This window comes from Geotrypetes seraphini, chromosome 3 (genome assembly GCF_902459505.1).
Source record: "Geotrypetes seraphini chromosome 3, aGeoSer1.1, whole genome shotgun sequence".
In the NCBI taxonomy this organism is placed as follows: Eukaryota; Metazoa; Chordata; class Amphibia; order Gymnophiona; family Dermophiidae; genus Geotrypetes; species Geotrypetes seraphini.
The window spans coordinates 341,147,243-341,173,769 of NC_047086.1; the positions used below are offsets into that span (position 1 = coordinate 341,147,243).

At 48.4% G+C, this 26,527-nt stretch overlaps 2 protein-coding genes across 2 annotated transcripts in view; one reads left to right on the forward strand and one right to left on the reverse strand.

Annotated features, from left to right (window-relative positions):
• The window catches only part of TRMT61B (tRNA methyltransferase 61B), a 62,625-nt gene extending 58,475 nt beyond the window's left edge, over positions 1-4,150 (reverse strand). The window contains exon 1 of the mRNA XM_033935973.1: positions 2,980-4,150. Coding sequence (XP_033791864.1) covers positions 2,980-3,768 — 789 coding nt within the window. The 5' untranslated portion in view covers positions 3,769-4,150. The remainder of the gene's footprint in view (positions 1-2,979) is intronic.
• Positions 4,151-4,166: 16 nt separating this feature from the next.
• The window catches only part of WDR43 (WD repeat domain 43), a 160,472-nt gene continuing 138,111 nt past the window's right edge, over positions 4,167-26,527 (forward strand). The window contains exons 1-2 of the mRNA XM_033935972.1: positions 4,167-4,463; positions 21,522-21,656. Of these exons, the coding sequence (XP_033791863.1) occupies positions 4,251-4,463; positions 21,522-21,656 (348 nt within the window). The 5' untranslated portion in view covers positions 4,167-4,250. The remainder of the gene's footprint in view (positions 4,464-21,521; positions 21,657-26,527) is intronic.

Sequence of the window (26,527 nt, forward strand, 5' to 3'; positions counted from 1 at the left end):
ACATCTTTTCCCTGGCATCCTGATATGAGTGTTTTAATCATGGAGCACTGGGATGCTCCAGAAGGCTCTTAATAAAAAGGTAGACCAAACAACATCTAGGCTGTATTCTATGGCACCGGAGTGTCAACAGATGTTCGCTCAGTCAAAGTTGGATTCCTTGGTTGCACAGGTAACCAAGCACACATCTCTGCCAAGTGGGGGAGGCATAGTATTAAAGGATATGCAGGATCGAAGAGTCGATGTGATCCTAAGAGGGAGTTCAAAGCTTTGACCTTAGGGATCAAAGCAGCTGCAGCAGCCTCTGTGACACACATTTGTCATACCAAGATGTGTGGGCTCACCCTGGCAAAGGACAAGCCTTTGCCCCAGCTCATGCTAGAAGGGGTGGATTATGTGGCCAATGCTCTCTACGACATCAGAGTCAAAAGCAAAGTCTTGGCTTATTTGATTTCAGCCCACGACAGGCACATCCTGCTGATGGTGGTGGTAGCACATCTCTGAAGGGACGGATTGCTTGTGCATTCACATCTGAATGAGTGGTTGATCAGAGTTCAGTCGTTATCAGAAGGGGAACATGCAGTGGCTCAAGTAGTCCAAGCCTGGGCTGGATAGTGAATTTTTGAAAGAGTCAGCTGGTTCCATCCCCTTCCATGGAATACCTTGAAGTACTATTCAACAGGGTGGAAGACCGGGTCTATCTTCTAGAGGCATGCAGACAGTAGTTTTGCACTCAGATAACTGACATGATGGCCAAGCCAGATCCATCTGCATACCTTCAAGTACTAGGTTCTATGGCAGCCATTATAGATGTGGTCCCTTAGGCGAAGGCTCACATATTTCCTCTCCAGATTGCACTATTGTCTAGGTGGTCCCCACAAATGGACTTCCTTCAAATGACTCTCCCGTGGACTTTGGAAGCCTGTCACAGTATGAGCTGGTGGCTTCATCCACAGTCATTATTATGGGGCATAACCCTCAGAATAATTTTGTGGGCCATTGTAACAGATGCACAGTCGGCCTCCCATAGAAAATTGTCTATCAACATATTGGAGCTTTGGGCCATTTAAATGGAAGCTGGAGAAGCATCCTTCCAAGTTTTCTCAGACAATGCTATAGCGGTGGAGTATGTCAATCACCAAGGAGGTACCAAGAGTGCGCAGATGAGCCTGGAAGCCCACTTATTGTTCTGGTGGGCAGAGCTAGACGTTCAGGCAATATTTGTTGTGCATGTAGCTGGAATGGACAATGTCCAGGCTGATTACCTTAGCAGGCACACATTAGACCCAGGAGAATTGACGTTATCTGCAGCAGAATTCTAGTCGATCATTCTTTGATGGTGTCGGCCAACTTAAGATCTGATGGCTATGGCAAGGAATAAGAAAGTGGACCGTTTCTTCAGTTGAAGATCTGAGGCCAGAAGCAAAGGATCTGATGCCCTAGTCCAGCCATGGCCCAAGAACGAGCTCTTGTACGTGTTCCCTCCATTGACCATGATAGGATAAATACTACACAGAATAGCAATAGTCCTCGTAGCACGAGATTAGACACAAAGTCCGTGGAATGCAGACCTAATGCGCTTTCAGAGGAACAAAAGTCTCAGACTCCAGGTACAGCCCAATCTATCTCAGGACCCAGTGATCATAGAAGATTTGGATCGCTTTGGTCTTACAGCACGGCTCTTGAGCACATGGTGTTAGAGCGCAAAGGATACTCAAGACATAGTCATTGCTACTCTCCTCAGAGCCAAGAAGCCTATGACAGTCTCTGCTTATGCTAAGGCAAGGAAGACGTTTCAAGGCTGGTGTGCGAAAGAGCAGGTACGACAAACATTTAGTGCTCTGATCTTGGTGATGTTAGCTTACCTTCATGCTAGGTCTTGACAAAGGCTTCACAGTAGCATCCAGTGATACCCAATTTGCCAATTCAGTGAATCGATTTATTCTTTAAAAAAAAAAAAAAAAACACAAAAAAACGGACTCACTGATTCAGCGGGCCACCTACCTAAAGCAGCAGCAACAATGGCCAGCCAGCAGAGGCAGTGGTCTGAACAGGATGCTTGTGGCCTTCCTCACTGGGGCCTTTCCTCTGCCATGTTACTGATGACACAGCAAAGGAAAGCCCTGGTGGGACAGGCCACGAGCAGCCTGTTCAGAGTGTAGCCTCTGCTACCACTACTACTGCTGCTTTAGGAGGCCCAATGTCTGGTCTCACAGTGGGGGTGGGGGTTCGGTCAGGAAGTGTGGCACATGGGGATGGGAGGAGGGAAAGCTGCTGCACATGGGAGGAGAGAGGGAGGAATAATCATTGGACATGGGATGGAGAAGAGGGAGATATGCATTATGCAACAAAGATGTAGAAAGGATGTGAGAGAAATCCTGCATATAGTGGACTGGAGGGAGGCATGCATGGAGAAGAGAAATGTTAGGGCATAGGGGTATATGAAAAATGAATGGAAGTACAATTAGTACTATTATTATGAGGGCGGGGTCTGGAGCAGAACTTGTGCAGGGGTACTCAGTTGATATTTCTTAGACCTAGGGGGTATTTGGCTTGAAGAAGTTGAAAAGCACTGACGTAACACATGTAAGAGAGGCAGCTATGAGACGTTGAAAGCAATGGAAGTAAAACCTGGATGTCTCAATCTGTCCTCCTTTTTTTCTGGAGCCATATGGTAACCCTAAGCTACACCAGAGCACCACAGTAAAAGGGTTCTTCTTGTTCCAAAAGTGCCCCCAAAGGCACAGGTGTGGTGACTTCAAAGATTTAAATTAGTCCCATTATACCCCATCCCACCCTGTTTTAACCCTGCCCCCACTTTAGCCTCCCAAAACAGTCATCCTTCAGCTTCTAATAAAAAAAAAAGAAATATGAACAGAGTAACATCAAGATTTTTTTAAAAAAGAACTAATTCTGCAGGTCTCCCAATGAAAATCACAATCTTACGGAATTGTATCCTCATTTATCAAACTGTTCGCTTACCTTTGGATAGGAAATAGCAGGTCCTCTTTTCATCCACAACACAAAATCTTCCAAAGACGGTCGCCTCAAAAGAAATTCAATTCCCAAAGGCGTTCTTAACATCTGTCCAGGAAGCTTGCCTATTATCAAGTTATGTCTGACCACTCCCCAGCTACTTAATATTTTGCCTTCATCTTTCAGGATGCCCATCTTTTTATACTCCAACGAGTGCTTTTTACGATACTCGGCTAAAAACAACTCTCCGGCTTTGAAAGGAAAGTCTGCGGATGTTACTTCCCGATACGTACCATGTGACATGCCTTCAGATACCGACCTATTCTTTAACCTCAAATGTTCTTCTAACCCAATTTCCGTCGCAGCAACCAGGGCTGATTTTTGAATGGGTCGGGAGCTCCTGTTTGTTGCATCGTCATCTTCTCGATATACAAGCCCTAAATCCGTAACCTCCGGAGAGAGAAATTTAGCGGGTATTAGTTGACTGATCCTCTCCAAAGGGGAAAGGGACCTCTCCCAAACTCGCTTTCTCCTGCTACTCAGGTTCCCACGCGAAACTCTTTTCTGTTTCGTGTCCAAAGAATCTGCTTCAAGTCTTTCATCAAATTTGCTATCAGCTCCATCATCCCGCGGATCATTGGGAAATGATTCCACCGACAATTTGTTAGTCGCGCTCAAAGTACGGTTTAACTGCAGATGACCACACTGTTTCCTTCCCAATAATCTGTTCAATGTGCAAGGATTTGGAACTTCGAAAAATGTTGCTAAACGCGACCTGGTACAGGTCTGTATCATGGTGTCCGGCCTCCCTGCAGTCAGTGCGGCGATTAAAAACCTTATTCAGATATCCAGCTTATTTCATTCCTCCTCCTACCAGAGAAAGCAAATGGTGGGAGGGCTGCAGAAGTCAAGAAAAACGTCATCTAACTGCGACGAACCCAATACAGGCAAAAGGTAAAACATGGATTTGCTAATTTGAGCCTCGGTTATTTCCGCCTTTATTTTTGCATAAACACTGGCCTTACAGCTGCAACTCTACATACACTCTCAAGAAAATTAATTTTCTGTATTTTAAAAAACTTAAAAGCGTGCGAAGGTAAAAGATGGGAGGTGCAAACAACAAAAAAATAACGAGATCCCCTCTCACAGAAATGTACCGACCGGAGAAGGGAGGGGGGGGTGGAATTTACACAAGATTTGGTGTCTAAGAGAAAACTCTCCAGCTAGGCAGCGGTGCGCATGCGCCGCTCTCCAAACACGTGGCTGCGTGAGGAGCAATGGCGGCCGGAGGAGGCAGTGAGAGCGACCCTTTTTCCTCCCCATGCGCCTTCTCCCCACAGTCTCGTGCTTGCCTGGCTTTCTGCTCCCCAGACGGCCATGTGCGGACTTGGGATACGCAAAGTGGCCGCCTTCAGCATGAATATGTGCCCTCGGCGCACCTAAGTGCCACCTGTACCTGCCTTGCCTGGGCGACAGGCAGGCCAGTCAAGGTAAGGGGAGGCAGGACTTGTATGGGGCCTTACCGTGAGCTCTGGAGAAGGCGGCTTCCCCCTGGCGTTCCCTCTACTTTCTCGTTCGATTATTTCCTTTATCGTTCAGTCGTCTCCCTCCAGGGCTGTGTTCATCGGGGCCGCGCCGGGCCTATCTGGGCAAGGAACGCACATGGTCCCAGTCTGTTCCTCGGTATGAGAGAAAACTCGATATCCTGTTTAAAGTTTTCGCTCATGGTTTTATTTTCTCTTCTGCTGTATAGTCTGGTGAAAAACTTAATCTTGTTCGGAGGTGGGATCCCGGGTAGTAGGTTTCCAAGGACTTTTGAACTGACTGACTCGCGCGTTGTTACACCTCCCCCCCCTTAAAATAAGTTACTCGCGAGCAGGAGGAATTTGCCGATCCGAACTCCCTCAGAGCTCTTTGGACCCGCTACGACCGGGTGGGGAGCAGGAGGCTCTAGGCTCTAGGACGAACGTTTCTCATGTTGACAGTGTGCATCTCTGTAACTTCAGAGCAGGTTCTGATGTTTTTCAAGATAAGTTGCTTATCTTACGGTCCTTTTATATACACAAAGGCATGAAAATGCAATCGGATAAATAAAAATCATATGCAACAAAGCCGCTATTGCACTAATGACCATTTATTTTACATATTTATTTATTTTTAGTATTTATATGCCACCTGTAGCCTAAATGGTTTAGATTCAGGTACTTGAATAATTTTTCCATATCTGTTCTAGCAGGCTCATTATCTAATATACCTGGGACAGTAAAGAATTAAGGCCCAGATTCACTAAAGATAGCAACTCAATCGCTGTTGGTCGATTCTCTGGCTGATTTTCAAACAGCAATTGATTCACTATCAAGTTTGCATGCAAATGATTTGCAGGCAAACCCACTGACTCAATCGCTCAGTGAGCAATTGAGACATGCGCAAAGCCCTGACAGGAGAAGCAGCCCCCTGTTGCTGCTTTTTTTAATGGGACAAGTGTTCTGCATGTCTTAAAACGCGCACCCATCTGTCGCATTAAAAAAGCCGAAAATGACCCCCTCCCGAGCAACTATTTCCCTGCCCCCCCCTGAAAAAAATAGCAGGAGGGATGCCCACTGCCCCCCCAAACTTAAATATGGCCATTTTGGCCCATCAGGGACTTCCTTAGGCGCCTTCCTTGGGAGTGGCCTGAGGCATCTGAGCCTATCAGGGAGGGTGCTTAAGGCCCAGTGACGGAGCAGGAGGTGTTTGCAGTTCCTCCTGCTCCCAACGCCAAAGGTATGGATACAGGGGAGGGGCATTGTGGTGGCAAGTGGGAATGGGCATCCATCCTGCCATTTCGGTGGGGGGGTGTTCAGGGGGATACCGATGGCAGGAGGGAGTGGGCATCTCTCCTGCTGGTACTTTCGGGGAGTCGTGATAGGAGGGAGTGAGTATTCCTCCTGCCATTTGTGGGTTGACACATGCCAAGGAGGCGCACGATTGTCAGGGGTCATTGTGGGAGGGCCTGTTCGAGCGGTGGGGTGTTTTTTTTTAATGGGGCAGATATTTTGCGTGTGTAATACATGAAAAATATCTGTGCCATGGAAAAAAAAATGAAAATAAAAGGTAACAGTTACCGACAGGTCTACAACAGTTGGGTTTTAGGATCGTAAAACCTGATGCAAAATAGTCAAGCAAATGTTAGTGAATCAATCACTTGGCTATTTTGCATGGGGTTTTACAAATTTGCATGGCTGGATTGGAAAATGGGCAATCAATGGGAAAAACACATGGTGGGTCGTTTGTGAATCGGGTTGGTTAGCAGCGATCGTCTCTAAACCTGACTTTAGTGAATTGGGGCCATAGGGCTAGATTCACTAAGGCCATGGATTGAATCCGATCAATGGCCGGGGAACTGATTCATGAAACGCCCTCATGCAAATGAGGGCAATCGGAATCGCGCCCCCAACCGACTGCACGGATCGCTCACCAGCGATCCTGACGCATAGAAACATAAAATATGACGGCAGAAAAGGGCCATAGCCCATCAAGTCTGCCCACTCCAATGACACACACCCCTGACTTTACTCCCCTAGAGATCCCACGTGAACAGTGTTCCCGCTAAGCTGCGCTGGCGTGCGCTGGCGCACAAAATATTACCTCGCAGCGCACAAGTTTCTCGTCACAGCGCACACACGTGCTTGCAGGCAGGCGAGCTGGCAGTCCATGTAACGCGTCGCAAAGGTAAGGGGAGGCTGGGGGAGGAATCGGACGTCGGGGTGGGGGTGTTTTAATGTATTTATACTTTTGTGTAGAAGCTGGAATTGATAGATTGTCTAGAAATTGAAAGCATCAAACGTATTGTCTTCTGGACTGTTTTTAATTTACAGTTTACACATATGGATGTAACAGACATAACTACATTTGTTGTAAAACATTTATTAAGATATCATTTCATCCCTACAATTTCTGTAGACTGTTTTAAAATAAATTTGAGTTTTTCTGGTAAAAAAAAAAAAATAAATTAAGAATTTTGTACTTTTAAGAATTAATGCGTTGTTTTGTGTTCTTAAAAATATTATTTAACGTTATTTAATTTAGCGTGTAGGCCTAAAATTCCTTTGAATACCTCGTCCTCATGTATCAGCAACTTTGACAACATATTTATTTGGCTCATAACTTGCTGGCGCCCGATATTTTTAGCTCACAGTGAAAAAAGTTTGCTCACAACACCCGCCCGCTTAGAGGGAATACTGCACGTGAATATCCCATTTTCTCTTAAAATCTGACACGCTATTGGCTTCAATCACCTGCAGAGGTAGACTGCTCACTTTCTGTGAAGAAGTATTTCCTGGAATCACCATGAAACTTCCCTCCCCTGATTTTCAGCGGATGCCCTCTGGTGGTCGAGGGTCCTATAGGACATAAGATATCATCTTCCACCTCGATACGGCCCGTAACATACTTAAACGTCTCAATCATGTCTCCCCCCTGAGCCCCGAGACCATCTTGGTGGCCATTCGCTGAAATGACTCATTTCGCAGTACATCTTTCCGGTAGTGTGGTCTCCAGAATTGAACAGAATACTCCAAATGAGGTCTCACCATGGATCTGTACAGCGGCATTAGCACTTCAGGTCTCCTGCTGACAAAACCCCTGCGGATACAACCCATCATTTGCCTTACCTTGGAGGAAGCCTTCTCCACTTAATTGGCAGCCTTCATGTCATCGCTAATGATCACCCCTAAATCACGTTCCGCCATGGTCCTAGCCAAGGTCTCACCATTTAGTGTGTAAGTTCTGCATGGATTTCTCTTACCCAGGTGCATTACTTTACACTTTTTAGCATTGAAGCTGAGCTGCCAAGTCGATGACTACTGTTCCAGTAGTAGTAGGTCCTGCGTCATACTATCAGGCAAAATATTTTTGCCTGCTATGTTGCATAGTTTGGCATCATCGGCAAACAAAGATACTTTTCCTCTAAGCCCTTGGGTCATATCTCCTATGAATAAGTTAAATAGAATCGGGCCCAAGACCGAGCCCTGTGGCACTCCACTGGTCACATCTGACGTTTTGGAGGGGGTACCGTTTACCACTACCTTTTGAAGTCTACTGCTTAGCCAATCCCTAACCCATGCAGTTAGTGTGTCCCCTAATCCCAGCGATTTCAGCTTGTTCAATAACATGCGGTGTGGGATGCTATCAAAAGCTTTGCTGAAGTCCAAATATATTACGTCCAGAGACTCCCCGGCATCCAGTTGTCTAGTTACCCAGTCAAAGAAGCCAATCAGATTAGATTGGCAGGACCTGCCCTTGGTAAATCCGTATTGGTGGGGATCACGTAGGTTTTCTTCGTCCAGGAATGTGTCAAGTTTCTGTTTGATCAGTGTTTCCATGAACTTGCTCATTATGGATGTGAGACTCACTGGTCTGTAATTTGCCGTCTCTGTCCTTTTTTGTGAAGTGGAATAACGTTAGTTGTTTTCCAGTCCAAGGGGACTCTTCCGGTGCTTAGGGAAAGATTGAAGAGTACGGCTAAAGGTTCCGCCAAGACTTCGCTCAACTCTCTGAGCACCCTGGGGTGTAGGTTATCTGGTCCCATGGCTTTGTTTACTTGGAGTCTTGAAAGTTCGCTGTATATGCTGCTGAGCGTAAACTCGAAATCTTGAAACGGGTCATTCTGGTTGTCTCTTGTCCGTAACTGTGGACCGGCTCCCAGCGTTTCACAGGGAGCCTGTAGATGGTCTGTGCATGCGCTGGCCCTCCGTGCCTGGCAGAGCTGGAAACTTATTACATTTTTACTTTACTACTTTTTTACTTCATGAGCCCGTGATTTTAACCTGCTTTAAACCCATGGGTTAAAACCATGGGCTTGCACTACGGGGAAGGGCAGGAGAGTCACGGCGCTGGATCGATCAAGGGCAGTCTCGGGGGCCCGTATGTCAAAGCCGCAGCTGGTTACCTAAAGTTCACCGGCGGGGTTAAGGCTTTAGCAGGAGAATCGTGGCAGAGAGCAGGGTTTTTGCTCAAGCGACTGGTCCTCACTAGTCGCTTGTTTTTGGATCGGCCAGCCCAGTCGGTGTGCTTTCTTTAGTGAATTGCGTCCTTCCTACTTTGCGTGCGTGGATCGGAGAAAGATCAGCCATGAGGTTAGTAAATGGGGTCGCAAAGTGGTCAGGACACGATCGGTGTCCTTAGTGAATCTATCTCTAAGTGATGTGCCTGGGGTCACAAGGAGTAAGTAGTCCAGGGTATCTAAGCTAGACCAGACTTTAATACATTGCAAGATGGAAGGGTTGAGTTTGATGGCTATTTTCCTTTCTTCAAAACATGAAATAATGGCAAAGGCACCTCTGTCATAGATGTGCAATAAATACAAGCCAGGACATCTCAAAAGTAGTACTTAATTCATTTGTGCAAAAACATTTTAAGTCCACTTACCTTAAATTGAATTTATTGACTAAAATATGTTAGCTTTGGGAAATGTATATAGCAGATGTCTTTGTATTGTGTTCAAAAGAAAAGGAAATGCATTTCTGGTTTTATTTCTACAGTGTTGAAGTACTTGCTGACCCTTGCTGTGACTGGTGGGGATCCCCAAGCACCGCCAGCAGAGGACCTCCTCTAGAGACGGCCAGAACTCCCCTCCACCAAGCACAGCAGTCGCTGGCAGCATCCATGAGCCACTGAGATGCCAGCATCTGTGACTCAGGGACGCTACTCCTGCCTGCCAAGCTTGGCAAAAGGGACCTTCGGCCAACTGCAGAGGAAGTCCTCAGCTGAAAGCTTGGGGGTCCTCTCATCAGCTGAGTATTTCTATTTTATATTTACATTAGAGGCTCTGGTAAAAACCCATTTACAAAGTATGTATTCTTCCCAATTAATATTTCCAAATTAATAAAGTGTCTTTGCTTATTTGTAAATGGGTCTCCAGTGTTCTCCCCAGAAATTTTTTCCAGCCGGATGGCACAAAAAAGTAGTCGGGTCGGAGAAATTTGGTGGTGCAAATTACCCCTCCCTGCTCACGGTGAAGGAGTAGGGCAGGGTTGTCCAACCTTTTGGCTTCCCTGGGCCGCATTGGACAAAAAAAAATTTCTGGGGCCACACTAACACTAGCTGATGAGCAAAAAAAAAAAAAGGCTGAGCAATCTCTAATATAGAAGATGTATGTATCTACTACAAACTTTGTGATCCCCGCGTCCGTATTCTGTAGATCCGTGCCAGTAGAACGAGCCTGTGGCGGCAGTTTGTGACCATGGACGCAAGGAAGCGGAGAACATGATTGCGACTCCCGCCCTCACTCACTGTAAGACAGTAGTAAATCTATTCATTTGCGTCTGCCCTCTTCTTCAAAGCAGCCTGCTGAGGATTGCCGGCCGGCTGTAGTGTGCCTCGCAAGCTGCTCTCCACCTCGGTAGCACATTTTCTCTGACACGATCCCGCCCATCCTCTGACGTAAGGGATCGCGTCAGATGGAACATGCTACCGAGGTGGAGAGCAGCCTGCGAGGTTCGCTACAGCCAGCTGGCGATCCGTGCCGGTGGGCCAGAAGAGACCAGGAAGCCGGAATGGATAGAGGGTAGGAATGGCGGTTTGGGAGCAGGAAAGAGGTGCTGTTGGACAGGGGGGAGATAAAATGAAGGGAGAAGGGCTGCTGCTGCTGGACAGGGGGAGCAGGGAAGGGGTGCTGCTGGACAGTGGGGATGTAAAAGGAAGTGAGAACGGCTACTGCTGGACAGGGGGAGCAGGGAAGGGGTGCTGATGGACAGGGGAAGCAGGGAAGAGATGCTACCGGATGGGGGGAGGTAAAAGGAAGGGAGAAGGGCTGATGTTGGACAGGGGGAGAAGGGAAGAGGTGGTGCTGGACAGGGGGGAGGTAAAAGAAAAGCAGAAGGGCTACTGCTGGATAGGGGAGCAGGGAAGGGGTGGTAGTTGACAGCCGAGGAAAGAGAGAGACAGAAAGAAAGACAGAAAATGGCCAAGGAGAGAGAAAGAAAGAAAAACAGAGAGAAAGTGGCCAAGGAGAGAGAGAGAAAGAAAGACAGACACATACATCTATTCTAGCACCCGTTAATGTAACGGGTTTAAAGACTAATCTAATAATAAACCTTCATTAAAAGGACACTGTGGAGAGGAATGGAAAAAGTAGTAATGCTTACCGTGACTGAGTAAAGCAATGGCAGCTTGATGATATTGCCATTGGCTGCAAAGCTTTGTCGGACTGGAGAAAGATGTCTTCAAGTGGCAGGGCTTGGGGATTCCTCAACAGCTCTAGTATTTGTAAATTGCACTCAGGCAGGAATAAACTTTGGTGCCATCCACTAATTTTGGGCTCCAGTCCCTCCCCTAAATCAGCTGTATATAACTACGCCACTGAATACAAAAATAATTGTGATGCACATATCCCAAAGCTAACATATTCCAGTTAATAAATTCAGAATAAAAAATTTTTTCTAACTTCTTGTCTGGATATTTTGTTTTTCCATCATCTTGGTCCCAGTTTCTCTTCCTGCTTTTTGTCTCTTCAACTAATTCTCTTTCCAGTGTCTGCTGTTCATTTATTTCTCCTCTCTTGTTCCATTTTCTCCTTATGCTTGTCTCCAACGTATTGATTTTTCCCTTTCAGCTTTCTTAACTTTTTATTTTCTTTTTTTGCCTCAAATCTTGCCTTCTTTCTCACCCTTCTTCTTTTTAAATGTTCAGCTACCTCTCAATTCTCCATCTTCTCTCAGTCCCTAGCTCTCCCATTTCCCATCTCACTCCTTTCCCAGCCTGCTTTACTTTGTGTTTTAATTCGACTGCTTTGAGAAGACCTATATTGGTTGGCCAGGGGGCTGTGCATCCAAGATATATTCGTGGATAAATCAAGTGCTCTCTATCTCTACCTGCTGGTTGATGGATGTAATCCCACTAGTCTCTGGATTCATCTGCTGTGACTAAAGGAAAGAAAATTATCATGCAAGACATAATTTTCCCTTCTGCTTGTGTTAGTCTTCTGCCTTACCCCAGAATGTGTGTGTTCAATGTTCACATTCTTAGGGAAAATGCTTGAAGTACCTGTATGCAAGCTAATGCTGCCCAATTCAGGGAAAAATTTTTTGATTTGGTTTTCCTGCCCAGTCTATGACTTTTTTTCTCCTCCCCCTAAAAAAAAAAATGTCCTGATGGGTATATTTTGTAGCCTTTCCACCCACTCCACCCCCACCTTTCCCTCTTAAGCCCCACACCAACGCCGCGGTGTAAATAAAATAAAATACTTTTCCTCACTCTGTTTTGTCCTAGCTCATGCTCTCTGTCTAACACCAGCTCTGGCAGAATACACATTTCAAATCTCACATATTGTAATCACAAAATAGAAAATAAAATTTATTTCTCTCTCTTTCCCTCCCTCGTATCCATTCCCTTGTATAGTAATTTTCTCTCCCATCCCCCTGTGCAGGAGTACCCCACATGACATACCTCTGAGGCCTCCTAAAGCAGCGGTGGACGGTCAGCAGTGGCATTACTCTGAATGGGCTAATCACGGCCTGCCCTTCTAGGGCTTTCCTCTGCTATGTCATCAAGGTTCTGGCGGGGCAGGCATCGAGCAGCCCATTCAGAACGATGTCGTGGCTGCTTTAGGAGGTCTCGGAGTTATGTTGCGTCTCAATGGAGGAGGTTGGGTGTTGGGTTGGTTGCTGAATCAGTGAGTCCAATTTTCTAGGACAACGAATCGATTCAGATCAATTCATGGAAGTGAATTGGGCAGCACTAATTCAAACAGCTTTGAGTGTGTTTGTAAAACTACTAAAAGGCAGTATACAAGTCTTAATTCTCTCCCACCTTCCCCCTTTATTCCAGTCCTTTTGATGGCATACTGCTAGTTACAACATGGACCTATGAACATAAAACCCATAAAATAAGAAAACTAGATTGTTAAGATATGCTTTGCATAGTGACTGTTTTGGTGGTAAAATTTGTTGGTGTTCAATCCTGACACTTTTAGTATGCAAAAAAACAGTTTGCACCACTGAGAGTATTTGTCTACATAAGGCTTGTCCAGCCTACGGGCCAGAACTCGGTCTGCCAACCCCATTTATTTTCTTGAGATATAGCGGCATTAGAAAAGGTTCAAAGCAGAGCGACCAAGATGATAAAGGGGATGGAACTCCTCTCGTATGAGGAAAGACTAAAAAGATTAGGGTTTTCCAGCTTGGAAAAGAGACGGCTCAGGGGAAATATGATTGAAGTCTACAAAATCCTGAGTGAAGTAGAACGGGTACAAGTGGATCGATTTTTCAGTCTGTCAAAAATTACAAAGAATAGGGGACACTCAATGAAGTTACAGGGAAATACTTTTAAAACCAATAGGAGAACATTTCTTTTTTTCACTCTGAGAATAGTTAAGCTCTGGAATGCATTGTCAGAGTTATGGTAAGAGCAGATAGCATAGCTGGTTTTAAGAAAGGCTTGGACAACTTCCTGGAGGAAAAGTCCATAGTCTGTTATTTTGAAAGACATGGGGTAGGTAAATCACTGCTTGCCCTGGAACATTAGCATGGAATGTTGCTATCCTTGGGTTGTGACCAGGTACTAGGGACTTTATATACGACTTCTTGTGATGGTTTATTTGTGTATGCATTGTCTGGCTCCTGCAAGGTTAGTGGGTTTCAGGCTTATGTCCTATTATCCAAGTTACGTTCTGTCCATCATGGTGATTTGTTTGTGCCACTCGTAAGGGAATTGAGACGGAATACCTCACATGTAAGCATGTTTTATTGCAGGGGCCCCCAGGAATGGATCGGCTACTTTTGTACATTAGAAGAAAGCAATGTAATTTTGATGCTTTTAAGAAGTTATTGAAGAGACATCTATTCTGTGACATGAAATATGGGCATTAAGGCATTTACAATTGTGTTAAGCGCTGGTCGCTTATTTGTGTTTTATATGTATTTTTTTTATTGTGTATTTTTAAATTGTGAGCCGCCTTGGGAAAGGTGGGTTATAAATAAAATAAAACAAACAATGCTTGCACTTTTTTTTTTTTTTTTTACTACTGTGGCATCCTGTCTTTTGCTGGGGGTGGCCATCAGAAATTATCTGCATCTGTATACTACCCCCCACCTTCTAGTTTAAATGCCTAGAAACATATATTGCCTGAATTTCTTAGCAAGAATTCTTTATCCTGCCACAGTAAGATACAGCCCATCATTACAATATTGTCTCTTGTTTTTCCATGTATTTCCCCATCTTCCTATATACGTAAAGCCTTCTTGATAACACTAGGCTCTGAGCCACCTTTTGAAGATTTATTTATTTAGTACTCTCCTCTCCTTTTCCATATGTAGGCAGTACTTCAGAGAAAGCTGCACTCTTTACAAAAGGTTTTAATCCCTCCCACAGCTCCCAAAAAGCTTTTTGCGCAGCAAGTGGGGTACTGCTGACTAGGTCATTTGTTCCCAAGTGGATAATGTCAGCAGCTTTAGAATTCTTAGTTTCTTCCCTAATTATGGACAGTGTTTGTTTCGCATTCCTGGTAGTCAAGGATCCTGGGAGATGCTTCACTATTTTAGTCTCCTTGATTTGTGTTCTAAGGCTAATGCCTCTGATGATAGAATCCCCTAATGGCAACAATTTTCTGGTTTGAGCTTTCATATTTTTCCTTTGGGGATGCTTTTCTTCATGAGTTACCTTGTACTGGTTCCATCTCAATTCTTTCTTGACTACTATAATGCTTTAATGGAGCAAAAGTATTCTTTAGATGCAATTGTGAGGGTGGGTGTTTCTGTGTCACATGTCACAGTCTACCTGACCCTAATGTGATCCATTTATTCCTGGATTGCTTTATTCTTTGAGGCAATGATGGTAAATTGATACGATTCTGTGGAGTGATAGAAGCTGCTTTGATTGCATCCAATTCCTGTTTCAATTTATAGAGCTCTTCCTTAATTCTAGAAAGGTGAAGACAAATGGGGCAAGCCCTAAACCTCCAGATGGTGTGCCTTAGAATAAAGGAACCATAATGATTGCACTGAATAAATTCATCCTGATTGGTTGGAATGAGTATTGCCTGTGGAGTTTTCCTGATTATTGGTTTCTCTGTTTGTGTAGCAATCCTGGGGTGGGTGGGAAGGATTATAAGTTATAATAAGTCAGCTAAGTTCCCCAGCAAACAGCACTGGAGGAGGGGCAAGCCCTTACAACACAATCACATTTTTTGGAATCTATTTTTTCCCCTTTAATATAAAAAATCCCTAATAAATGTGTATTTATCCCAGGACAAGCAGGCATGATATTCTCACATGTGGGTGACGTCATCTACGGAGCCCCGATGCGGACAGCATTTCAAGCAAACTTGATTGAAGATTCAAGCTTGCTGTGCTGCACCACGCATGTGTGCCTCCTGCTCCACTAGAGGGCGCATCCCCTCCTCGAGGTCTCCAGTTCGTTTTTTTCCGCTGTGCTAAGACACGTTTTTTTCTTAGCTCTGCCCCAGTGCCTTCTTTGCACCGCGATTTGTTGTTTTTTCTTCGTTAAAAGTCGCTGTGCGTATAAAATTTTTTTTCTTCTTCCTGCTCTTCGCGCTTTTTTCTCGCGATCCGGGGGCTCCCGGGTCGTCGCGGCCACGTGGCCTGATTGGCCGCAGTCGCCTGGACTTCCTATGTCCCGGCCCGTTTCGGGCTTTAAAAAGTGCACCGGGTGCGAGCGTCTTCTATCACTCACAGACCCGCATCGCTGGTGCATCCTCTGCCTGGGGGCCGATCATCCAACAGAAACTTGCCCCCGGTGCGCAACCTTCCAACACCGGGCGCTCCGCCGCCGACGGGCCCGCATGACAGACCTATTTGCTGCCGATCAACCCTCGACCTCGAGATTGACCTCGGCCTCGATCTCGGCCTCGGGTACCTCGGCCCCGCCTCAGGACTCGACCTCGAAGACCCCGAGCTCTCAGAAGTCTTCGGCTCCGGGTAAGTCCCCTCTTCCTTCCTCAGGTTCCATACCTCCAAAGAAGCCAACCTCGGGGACAATGGCCGGACAAGGGGGGAGTTCCTTGCCCACGGCCCCAGCGAAATCCCCGAAGACCTCGGGACGTGCCTCCACCACTCGGGAATGCTCTGAATCGAGATCGCCCCCGGTGGAGTGCACCGCGGACTCGGACATGCCATCGATGCTGTCCGTGTCGATATTCCAGGAGCTGCTCCGAGCAATGATCACAACGGAGCTCTCCGCTGCCATGGCTCACCTTCAACCGGCCTCGAACTCGACCTCGCGTGCGCCGGACCAGCCTGAGCAACGCGTCGAGACCCCTCTAGGAAAAGCACGCCGTTTTCGCCGCCTCTCTTCTTCCTCGGATTCCTCTCCGAGGCACTCGAGGCGCGCGTCCCCGGCGGAGCACCGCGGGGCGAAACGAAAATCGAAGCCCCTCTCTAAAAAGGCCTGGAGTTCGCCTCCAGTTCGAGGCCGCTCCCCCTCGACCCAATCGGGGGGACTGCTACGGGTTACCGAGCTGTCTCTCACTAACCCACAGCTCCTACTGACTCCCCCTCGGACCGGGGCTCCGGTCCGAGGCTCCAGGCTTTCGCCGAGGGAGTCCGGGGAGGGGTCCCCGACCCGACATTGGTCGGTACCACGTACCCCGGCGGCGTCCCCGAGGGGCTCCTCAAGGCGACGCAGGTCCTCGACCTGGGAGCGTTTCCATAGCGTGTCCCCGGCGTCGGATCGAGGGTCCGAGTGAGAACCTCGCTATTCGAGGGAGGCTTCCCCTTCCTTCTCGGCGAAACGGAGGTCTCGGCCACCGTCCCCGCAAGGGGCCACGGGATCCCACCGACCTTCCTTCACGAGGTTCGTCCAGGACATGGGACGTGCCCTTGACTTGGACTTACAATCCGAGTCGAGGTACTCCAAGGAGTACCTGGCGGAGCTGGATATGCCTTCCCCGCCCCGAGAGTCCCTCCGGCTACCGCTGAACCCGGTACTCCGGCAGACCCTCATAAGGAACCTCGAGACTCCCTACATGGTGACGGCGGTCCCATCTAAAATGGAGTCTAAGTACCGAACGGTGCCTTGCCCGGGATTTGAGCAACCACAGTTGTCCCACCAATCCTTACTGGTGGAGTCTTCTCTGAAGAAAGCTCACCCCTCTAGAGTTTCTGCGGCGGTTCCTCCTGGACCCGAAGGCCGGACACTAGACAAATTCGGACGCCGTTTGTATCAGAACTCTATGATGGCCTCTAGGGTCCTGAACTACACTTTCACCTTTTCCTCCTACCTGAAACACCTCATTGGGCTGCTGGCTTCCTTCTCGGGGGACCTACCTGCCCCTCGTCAGGCAGCGTTTGGCCTCCTCCTCGAGGATCTTTCCAACCTCCGACTGCACTTGTTCCATGCCGCTTACGATGGCTTTGAACTGTCTTCCAGGGTCGCAGCCTTCGCGGTGGCCATGCGCTGACTGGCGTGGCTAGGGCTCGTCGATATGGACCCTAAGCTGCAAGATCGGTTAGCTAACCTCCCTTGCGTCAGGAAGGAACTGTTTGACGACACCATCGAGGCAGCTACGAAACGGTTGTCGGAACACGAACGTTCCTTCGCATCCCTTGTCCGGCAAAAACCTAGACCGCAAGCCTCTCGCCCCTTCCGGGGATTACCTCGCCGCTACCCCCAGAAGTCTACTCCGGCCTTTTCCAGACCGCCGCCGCGACGCCCCCCAGACTCACTCTAGGGCTCCACCAAAATCACAGCCCACTGCGCCTGCGAAGCCGTCTCCGTCCTTTTGACGGGATGAGCGGACGGGGCGGGCCCCCTCCGCACCTCCACCTGGTCTCCTTCCCATCGGGGGCCGCCTACAAGCCTACTACCCTCACTGGGAAGCCATAATGTCGGACTCATGGGTCCTTGGCGTGATCTCATCAGGGTACTCGCTCAACTTTCGGGAGGCTCCTCCCGACAACCCACCAAGTGCATGTCCTCCCAATCGAGCGCAGCTGTCCCTCCTCCTTTCCGAGGCACAGGACCTCCTTCGCCTGCGGGCGGTGGAACCGGTTCCCCAAAATCAAAGGGGCCAAGGGTTTTACTCCTGATACTTCCTGGTACCGAAGAAGACGGGAGACCTGCGCCCAATCCTGGACTTGAGGCGCCTGAACAAATTTCTGACGAGGGAAAAGTTTCAGATGCTTTCCCTTCCGATTCTTTAACCCCTGATAGACGAGGGCGATTGGCTCTGCTCCCTCGATCTGAAGGAGGCCTACACCCATGTTCCGGTGCACCCTGCTTGTCGCAGATTCCTCCGCTTTCAGGTGGGGGACCTCCACCTACAATACCGGGTCCTCCCCTTCGGCCTGTCCTCGTCCCCCTGAGTCTTCATGAAGTGCCTCGTAGTGGTCGCGGCTGCCTTGCGCTCCCAGGGTCTGCAAGTATTCCCATACCTGGACGATTGGCTGATCAAAGCCCCGACCAGGGAGGGGGTTATCTCAGCGACCCGATAGACTATTACTTCGCTTCAGTGTCTGGGGTTCGAGATAAACTTTCCAAAATCCCAGCTGCGCCCCTCTCAGTCCTTACAATTCATCGGGGCCGTGCTGGACATGGTCCGTCTTCGTTCCTTCCTCCCCCCTCAGCGGCGGGAGGCGTTGTTAAATCTGAGCCGACAAGTATCAAGATCGGCCATATGGCCTCCACAGTCCACGTTATCCCGCTTGCTCGCCTTCACCTGCGGTTACCACAGTGGACTTTGGCATCACAATGGCGTCAGGATCGGGACCCGATCAACCGCCATGTGACAGTGACTCCTTCCTTGCAAAGATCGCTCCGTTGGTGGACCGACTCTTCGAATCTTTCCAAGGTTTTGCTCTTTCTCGCCCCTCCACACCACAAGGTCCTAACCATGGACTCGTCGGAGTACGCCTGGGGGGGCTCATGTAGACGGTCTACACACTCAAGGTCTGTGGACCACAGAGGACCGTCGCTGCCACATCAACATGCTGGACCTTCGGGCCATTTACCTCGCCGCGGTGGCCTTTCAGCATCTGCTTCACGACCGGGTGGTTCTCGTCCGCACAGACAACCAGGTGGCGATGTACTACGTAAACAAGCAAGGAGGGACGGGGTCTTGGCCCCTCTGCCAGGAGGCCTTACGGCTCTGGGAGTGGGCGGTCTCCCAAAACATCTCCCTTCGAGCGGTTTACATCCAAGGGGAACAAAACTGCCTGGCGGACAGGCTCAGCCGCCTCCTCCAGCCACACGAGTGGTCCCTGCATTCTCAGGTGCTGCGACAGGTGTTCGACACGTGGGGGACTCCCCAGATAGATCTGTTCGCCTCTCCCGACAATCAAAAACTGCCTCTCTTCTGTTCAAGGATATACTCCCCGGACCGTCTCGAGGCCGATGCCTTCCTCCTAGATTGGGAGGGAAAGTTCCTCTATGCGTTCCCGCCGTTTCCTCTGATTCTGAGGACGCTGGTCCATCTAAAATCTCTGAGGGCCACTCTGATCTTGATCGCTCCTCGATGGCCCCGCCAGCCTTGGTTTTCCCTACTACTTCAACTCAGTGTCAGGGAACCTCTGCTTCTGCCTGTCTTTCCCTCTCTGCTATCTCAGAGTCAGGGTTCACTGTTACATCCCAATCTTCATTCTCTTCATCTGACTGCTTGGTTTCTTTCCCCTTGACTTCCTTCCCTGTATCTCAGTCGGTCAGGGACTGTGTTGGAGGCTTCTCGGAAAGTCTCGATTAGACTCTGCTATTCTCAGAAGTGGACTAGATTCTCGTCCTGGTGCTCCTCTCACCGCCAGGACCCGGTGTCGGTCCCTGTGTCCTTGGTTCTGGAGTATTTGCTCCATTTATCTCACTCTGGCCTGAAGACCAATTCCATTCGAGTCCATCTTAGCGCCATTGCTGCCTTTCATCAGCCCCTGGAAGGGAAGGCTCTTTCACTCCATCCCTTGGTTTCCCGTTTCATGAAGGGGCTTTTGAATGTTCATCCTCCCCTCAAACCACCTCCGGTGGTTTGGGATCTTAATGTGGTCCCAGCTCAACTGATGAAACCTCCATTTGAGCCTATGGATAAGTGTCATCTTAAGTTCCTCACTTGGAAAGTGATATTCCTACTCGCTCTCACTTCTGCTCGGAGGGTTAGCGAGCTGCAGGCCTTGGTGGCGGACCCACCTTTCACGGTATTCCACCACGACAAGGTGGTCCTCCGCACTCACCCTACGTTTTTGCCTAAGGTGATATCTGATTTTCATCTCAACCAGTCCATTGTTCTGCCTGTGTTCTTTCCCAAGCCCCACTCTCACCCTGGAGAGGTGGCGCTCCACACTCTTGACTGCAAGAGGGCGTTGGCTTTTTACCTTCAACGCACTCAGTCTCATCGGACAGTTCCACAATTGTTTTTGACCTTTGACCCTAATAGGTTGGGACGCCCAGTTTCCAAGCGCACCTTGTCCAACTGGTTGGCTGCTTGCATTTCTTTCTGCTACGCTCAGGCTGGTCTCGCGCTGCATGGTTGAGTTACGGGACATAAAGTCCGAGCGATGGCAGCTTCGGTAGCTTTCCTCAGGTCCACGCCTATTGAGGATATCTGCAAGGCTGCCACGTGGTCTTCGGTTCATACCTTCACCTCTCACTACTGCCTGGATACACTGTCCAGAAGCGATGGCCGGTTCGGCCAATCGGTATTACGTAATCTGTTTTCTTAAATTGACAACTTCCCTCCACCCCTTCATTATTAGCTTGGAGGTCACCCACATGTGAGAATATCATGCCTGCTTGTCCTGGGATAAAGCACAGTTACTTACCGTAACAGGTGTTATCCAGGGACAGCAGGCATATATTCTCACAACCCGCCCACCTCCCCGGGGTTGGCTTCTTTGCTGGATATGTGAACTGGAGACCACGAGGAAGGGATGCGCCCTCTAGTGGAGCAGGAGGCACACATGCGTGGTGCAGCACAGCAAGCTTGAATCTTCAATCAAGTTTGCTTGAAATGCTGTCCGCATCGGGGCTTCGTAGATGACGTCACCCACATGTGAGAATATATGCCTGCTGTCCCTGGATAACACCTGTTACGGTAAGTAACTGTGCTATATAGCAAGTTTCTGCACAATAAACCAGCTAGAAGACTAAATCTGCTACCTATCCAGCTCTGGCAGTAGAAAATAAACTTTATAGATCTAATCTACAGTTCAAGAAACCAAGTTACCGTAGTAAAGTCTAGAAAATCAGCAACATGAAAGAGTCAGTATTAGTTAGCCAGAAAGGAGGGCAGGGGGGCTTCTTTTTTATTATTGTTTTCTAAGGAGGGAGAGGTCTAGGTTTGAAACCAGAGCAGTACACTACAGTGCAGATATAGAATCAGCACAGTTTAAGTAATTAAAGTTTTTAGAGAATATGTATCGGGCAGCAAACCCTATAACCAGATAGTTTAATAATAAAATCAAAGAGCACTTATCCTGTCAACCTGTCTTTCTGCTGCCATCCCCTCAGGAGACTTGACAGCTTTTGCCCACCATACATCTTGGCCTATTTAATAAGTACAATAGACATAAGCATCTTACTATGCCTTGCTTAGTGATTTTATGTATTTACCAGATATTTGTGTTCTCTCTTAGGAGGGTCCCCAGAGAAAGAGGAGGAAATCGGAGGCTGTGGAATCAATTGACCAGTATGATCTGTTGGCTATTGGTACGACAGTTGGCAGTATTTTATTATACAGTATAGTAAAAGGGGAATTACAGAGCAAACTGGTAAGTACTGTGTTCTTTAACAGCTGTTCATTCAGTATAATCTCACTTATCCAATCTTTATCCAACACACACCTCAGTGACGTCACAACTTTGTCTCTGAGATGGCTGCTGGATGTGAGGATCGCTTGGTCACTTGCCTGCCTGTTGTGAAGGTGGCGGATCTTATGCATCACTTAGACAGGATTTTAGATTGTGCTGGGGAGGAGCCATCTGTCTTGGTACATGTAGGTACCAATGACATAGGAAAAGTGGGAGGAAGGTTCTGGAAACCAAATTTAGACTCTTAGGTAGAAAGCTGAAATCCAGATCCTCCAGGGTAGCATTTTTAGAACCCAAGACGCAGGCAGAGCTCCTTAGTCTCAATTATCTGGGAATTACACCAGCACTCTAAATGAGGCATACTTGGAACTTACTGCTTGCAGCTCTGGAGCAACAATTGCCACAAGAATCAAAGAAGTGTGCTTTCACTGCATATTGTATGAACCGTTCTGCTGACTCCTAGCTAACAGGAAGGGCCCCTACCCTCTAAAGCCCTGAAGTAAAAATTTGCACCTTACAACCCTACTATTGCAGAAAGTATCTAAAGTGAAGAAGAAATGCACAAAAACCTTTGGTTCTAGGAATCTAATTTAAAAGCTTTCATCAGTTAGCAGTGCTCCTGGAGGATCTTGAGGGTGCCCTTCCATTAGTAGAGGAAGACTGAGCCACCATTGTGGTTTAGACAATGGTGCAGGGATGAAGGATTTAGATTTGTTAGGAATTGGGCAACCTTCTGGGTAAGGGGGAGCTTGTTCCAGAAGGATTCCACCTTAACCGGGATGGAACCAGGCTGGTGGTACTAATGTTTAAAAAGGAGAGAGCACCTTCAAACTGAAATGGGGGGTGAGAGCCAATCAAAAAGCTGTTCAGCGCCGAGCAGCAGTGCCAAAGTGAGCTCCTGCTCAGGGCTGCTCAGCAGCTGAAGAAATCCAATCTCGCGACAGCCATCACTGACTGGGCTAGCATTGGTGCAGGAGTTCAGAAAGCTCGCTTCTGCGCTCTGGACCACCAGGGATCGGCAGGGAGGGGGGATGGTGCAGTGCCTGGGAGAGAGGAGGGACTGGGTGCAGAGCTCGACAGGGGAGGGAGGGAAGGAAGGAAGGGGGCTGGTTGCAGAGCTGCCTGACTTATATTCGAATAAACCATTTATCCTCCTTTTTGGGGAGAAAATGGGGGTCTGAACATATTCGGATCCGCGAGGGTTAGGGGCAGAACCAGCCTGCAAATATGAAAAATCTCGGATAATTTTTAGGGCCGACTCTGACCTACCCCCACCTCCCTCCTGCGTCCCGGACCTCTCCAGATTTTACCTGGTGGTCTAGCAGTGATGCGAGGCAGGAGCGTAGGTAGATTTTTGATGACGGCTCTGCACTGGGCAGGAGCGTAGGTAGATCACTCCTACCCCGCGTCACTGCTAGACCACCAGGTAAGGTCTGGGGAGGTCCGGGATGCAGTGATTCAGCCTTTAAAAACTAGGGGGAGATCGGAGGCAAAAAATCACAAATAACTGAATTCGCGGGTACTAAATCCGCGGATTCAGAGGGAGCAGTGTACTATGTTACTATGATGGATTTCTAAAACCCGGCAGTTTGTCCAGGTTTTGGAAGTCCCTAAGCTCGGAGCTCGCATTTGGAGGGCCTCCAAGCTTGCGCAGACATGATGTCATCACTTCAATGTCCACATGTGCAGAGGCCCTCCAGACGCGGGCCCGAGTTTAGTGTGCTGGGGGCTGAAAATAGTTTACAAGACACTGGTCTAGAGTCACAGTTGGTTTTTAGCTATATGTTGTCTTCCAAGACCACAGACTTAGGAGAATGGATTACTGCTTCATTATTTTGGTGGTTATAAATGATTACACATAGGGTAGGATGTGTAGGGGCTAGAGTAGGCTATGGGAAGCTGTATGTTCACCTACTTGGAATGATAAAGAGCCAAAGAGGAAAAAAACAAAAACTGACTTGATAAAGAACAGTATCCTACACATGCTCTGGCTTCTGTTTACTCAAAAACAATACTGATGGTCATCTTTGGGCCTGAGTAAGTTGTCCTGAGAGCTGTCAGTTTCAGTTAGTGGCCCCCCCCCCCCAATGTATGGTGGTAGGGGTTAAGTGAAATGCGCACTGACCAACGCCAGGTCCCAGGTTCAGTTCCCTCACAGATGACTCACCAGGAAGTAGAATAAACGAGCACAGCCAGAGGTGATTATATAAAGAATATATTATAGAAATAGGCTTACAGAAAAGCAATATTTATAATCATTACAATTAAGCATTACAATTAAATAGAGAGCATAGCAGTTTCCCTGCCTTACAGAGTTCAGAGGAAAAGAGAGACATAGAAGCTTGCAGATCTAGGGAGAGCCAGAGAAAGAAAGAAAGAGAGAGAGAGGGCCAAGACCCCTCTCCTCCAGAGATAGATAGATAGATAGATTGATAGCTCCCTTGATAGAGCAGAGAGCAGGCTTTTATACCTTGGAATCTTATTCTGAATAGAGAAAATATTGTATGTCCCAGTATCTTTATGTTTAGAATTTGTAAACTGTTTGAAACAATGGTTAATTTAATGGATAAAGGAGGGTGTGATACTTGCAAGCATGGTGATGGGATTAGCCTCTGGCTTCTTTGTTGCATTCAAGCAGGCTATCTGCTTGATCTGTTCATCTGGACCCATTGTCCTAAGCACCCTCTTAATCAGACATTAACACCTTTTAGCTAGTCATGATTCTATCAGGGCTACTTAAAACCGTCTTCCTGCCCTCAAGGTCTATCTGCATTCCCATGCCAGAGTCAGATTGATATAATTTCCCATAGGCCTTCGCTGACATAAGTAATGCCAACTGAAAATGCTGAATGGTAGCATAAAAAAAGTGATAGAAAAGTAGCACCAAAATAAGCAAAATCACAACAAAAAACATTGGGGTAGAATGCAGATTTTTCTAAATGTATTTCCATACCTGATTATCAGGATGTCAGTCAATCATTGCTTTCTTTTTGCACTAATATGTATTCGTAGCAGCATTGACAGACTCTGTCAATTAGGCTTTTTCTTTTGTCAACATACAATGACTGTGGTAAATAATATAAAAGCATATTTAAAAGTAATAAGACATTTATCCATAACACTGCATATAACTAAGAGTAGGGAACTTTACAAGTTGGAGAGTTGTTTATCCCAGGACAAGCAGGCATGATATTCTCACATGTGGGTGACGTCATCTACGGAGCCCCGATGCGGAAGCATTTTCAAGCAAACTTGATTGAAGATTTAAAGTTTGCTCTGCTGCTCCACGCATGCGTGCCTTCCTGCTCCACTAGGGGGTGCATCCCCTCGTGGTCTCCAGTTCAAAATTTTCCGCGAGCCTAGAAGCCGTGTTTCTCAGGCTCTGCCCCAACTGCCTTCTAGCACCGCGATTTTTTTCTTGTTTTTTCTCGATTAAGTCGCTGTGCGCGAATTCTTTACAACTTTACTTGATTCCTGCTTCGTTTTCGACGACCCGGAGGCTTCCGGGTCCCCGTGGCCGCGTGGCTAATCGAGCCGCGGCCACTTTCGATTTAATGTCCCGGCCTTTGACCGGCTTTAAAAAGTGCACCCGGTGCGAGCGGCTTCTTTCTCTCACAGATCCGCATCGCCGGTGCATCCTCTGTCTGGGGGCAGCTCATCCAACCGACTCCTGCCCCCAGTGCGCTATTTTCCAAAACAGGGCCCTCCGCCGAAGAAAAGCCCGCATGGCGGACCTCTTCACTCCGGACCAACCCTCCACCTCGGCCTCGAGGTCGGCCCCGGCCTTGATCTCGGCCCCTGATACCTCGGCATCACCTTGAGACTCGACCCCGAAGTCCTCGGGACAACAGAAAGCCTCGGCCCCGGGTAAGTCCCCTCTTCCCTCTTCAGGTTCTGTAACGGCGAAGAAGCCAACCTCGGGGACAACGTCGACGCATGGCGGAAGCCCCATGCTTACAGCGACTAAGCCCTCCAAGCCTTCGGGCCGTGCCTCCACCACACGGGAATACTCTGATACGAGGTCGCCCCAGGTGGAGTGCACCGAGGCAGTGGACATGCCTTCGATGCTGTCCGTGCCCGTCTTCCAGGACCTACTCCGAGCGATGATCACGTCGGAGCTGTCCACTGCAATGGCCCAGTTTCAATCGGCCTCGACCTCGAACGTGCCAGACCAGCCTGAGCCTCGCACCGATCAACCTCGAGGAAAGGTGCGCAATCCTCGCCACATCCCATCCTCCTCAGACTCCTCGCCGAGGCGCCCGAGACGTTCCCCCTCCGCAGACCGCCGAGGGGCAAAACGTCGGGCTAAAACGACAGAAACCTCGAACCGCCGTACCTCCAAGAAGGCCCGAGGTTCACCAACTCTACGAGGCCGTTCTCCCACACCTCGTACGGGACCACTAAGGGTGGCTGAGTTATCACTCTCCAACCCGCGCATCCTCCGAACTCCCCCTCGGACGTATTCTCCGAGGGAGTCCGGATCGAGGTCACCGATCCGATATCGATCGGTACCCCTAACCCCGGCATCGTCTCCGAGGGGCCCCTCGAGACGCCGAAGATCGACAACCCCGGAACACTCTCACAGTGCTTCCCCAGTCTCGGAGCATGGATCGGAACACGAACCTCGATATTCGAGGGAAGCCTCCCTATCCTTCTCCACCCGACGAAGGTCTCGTTCCCCGACCCCGCACGGGGCCCCGGGGACATCCCGTCCATCCTTCACTCGCTTTGTCCAAGACATGGGCCACGCATTGGACTTAGACCTCCAGTCCGACTCCAGATACTCTAAGGAGTACCTGGCGGAGCTGGATATGCCATCACTGCCAGAGAGT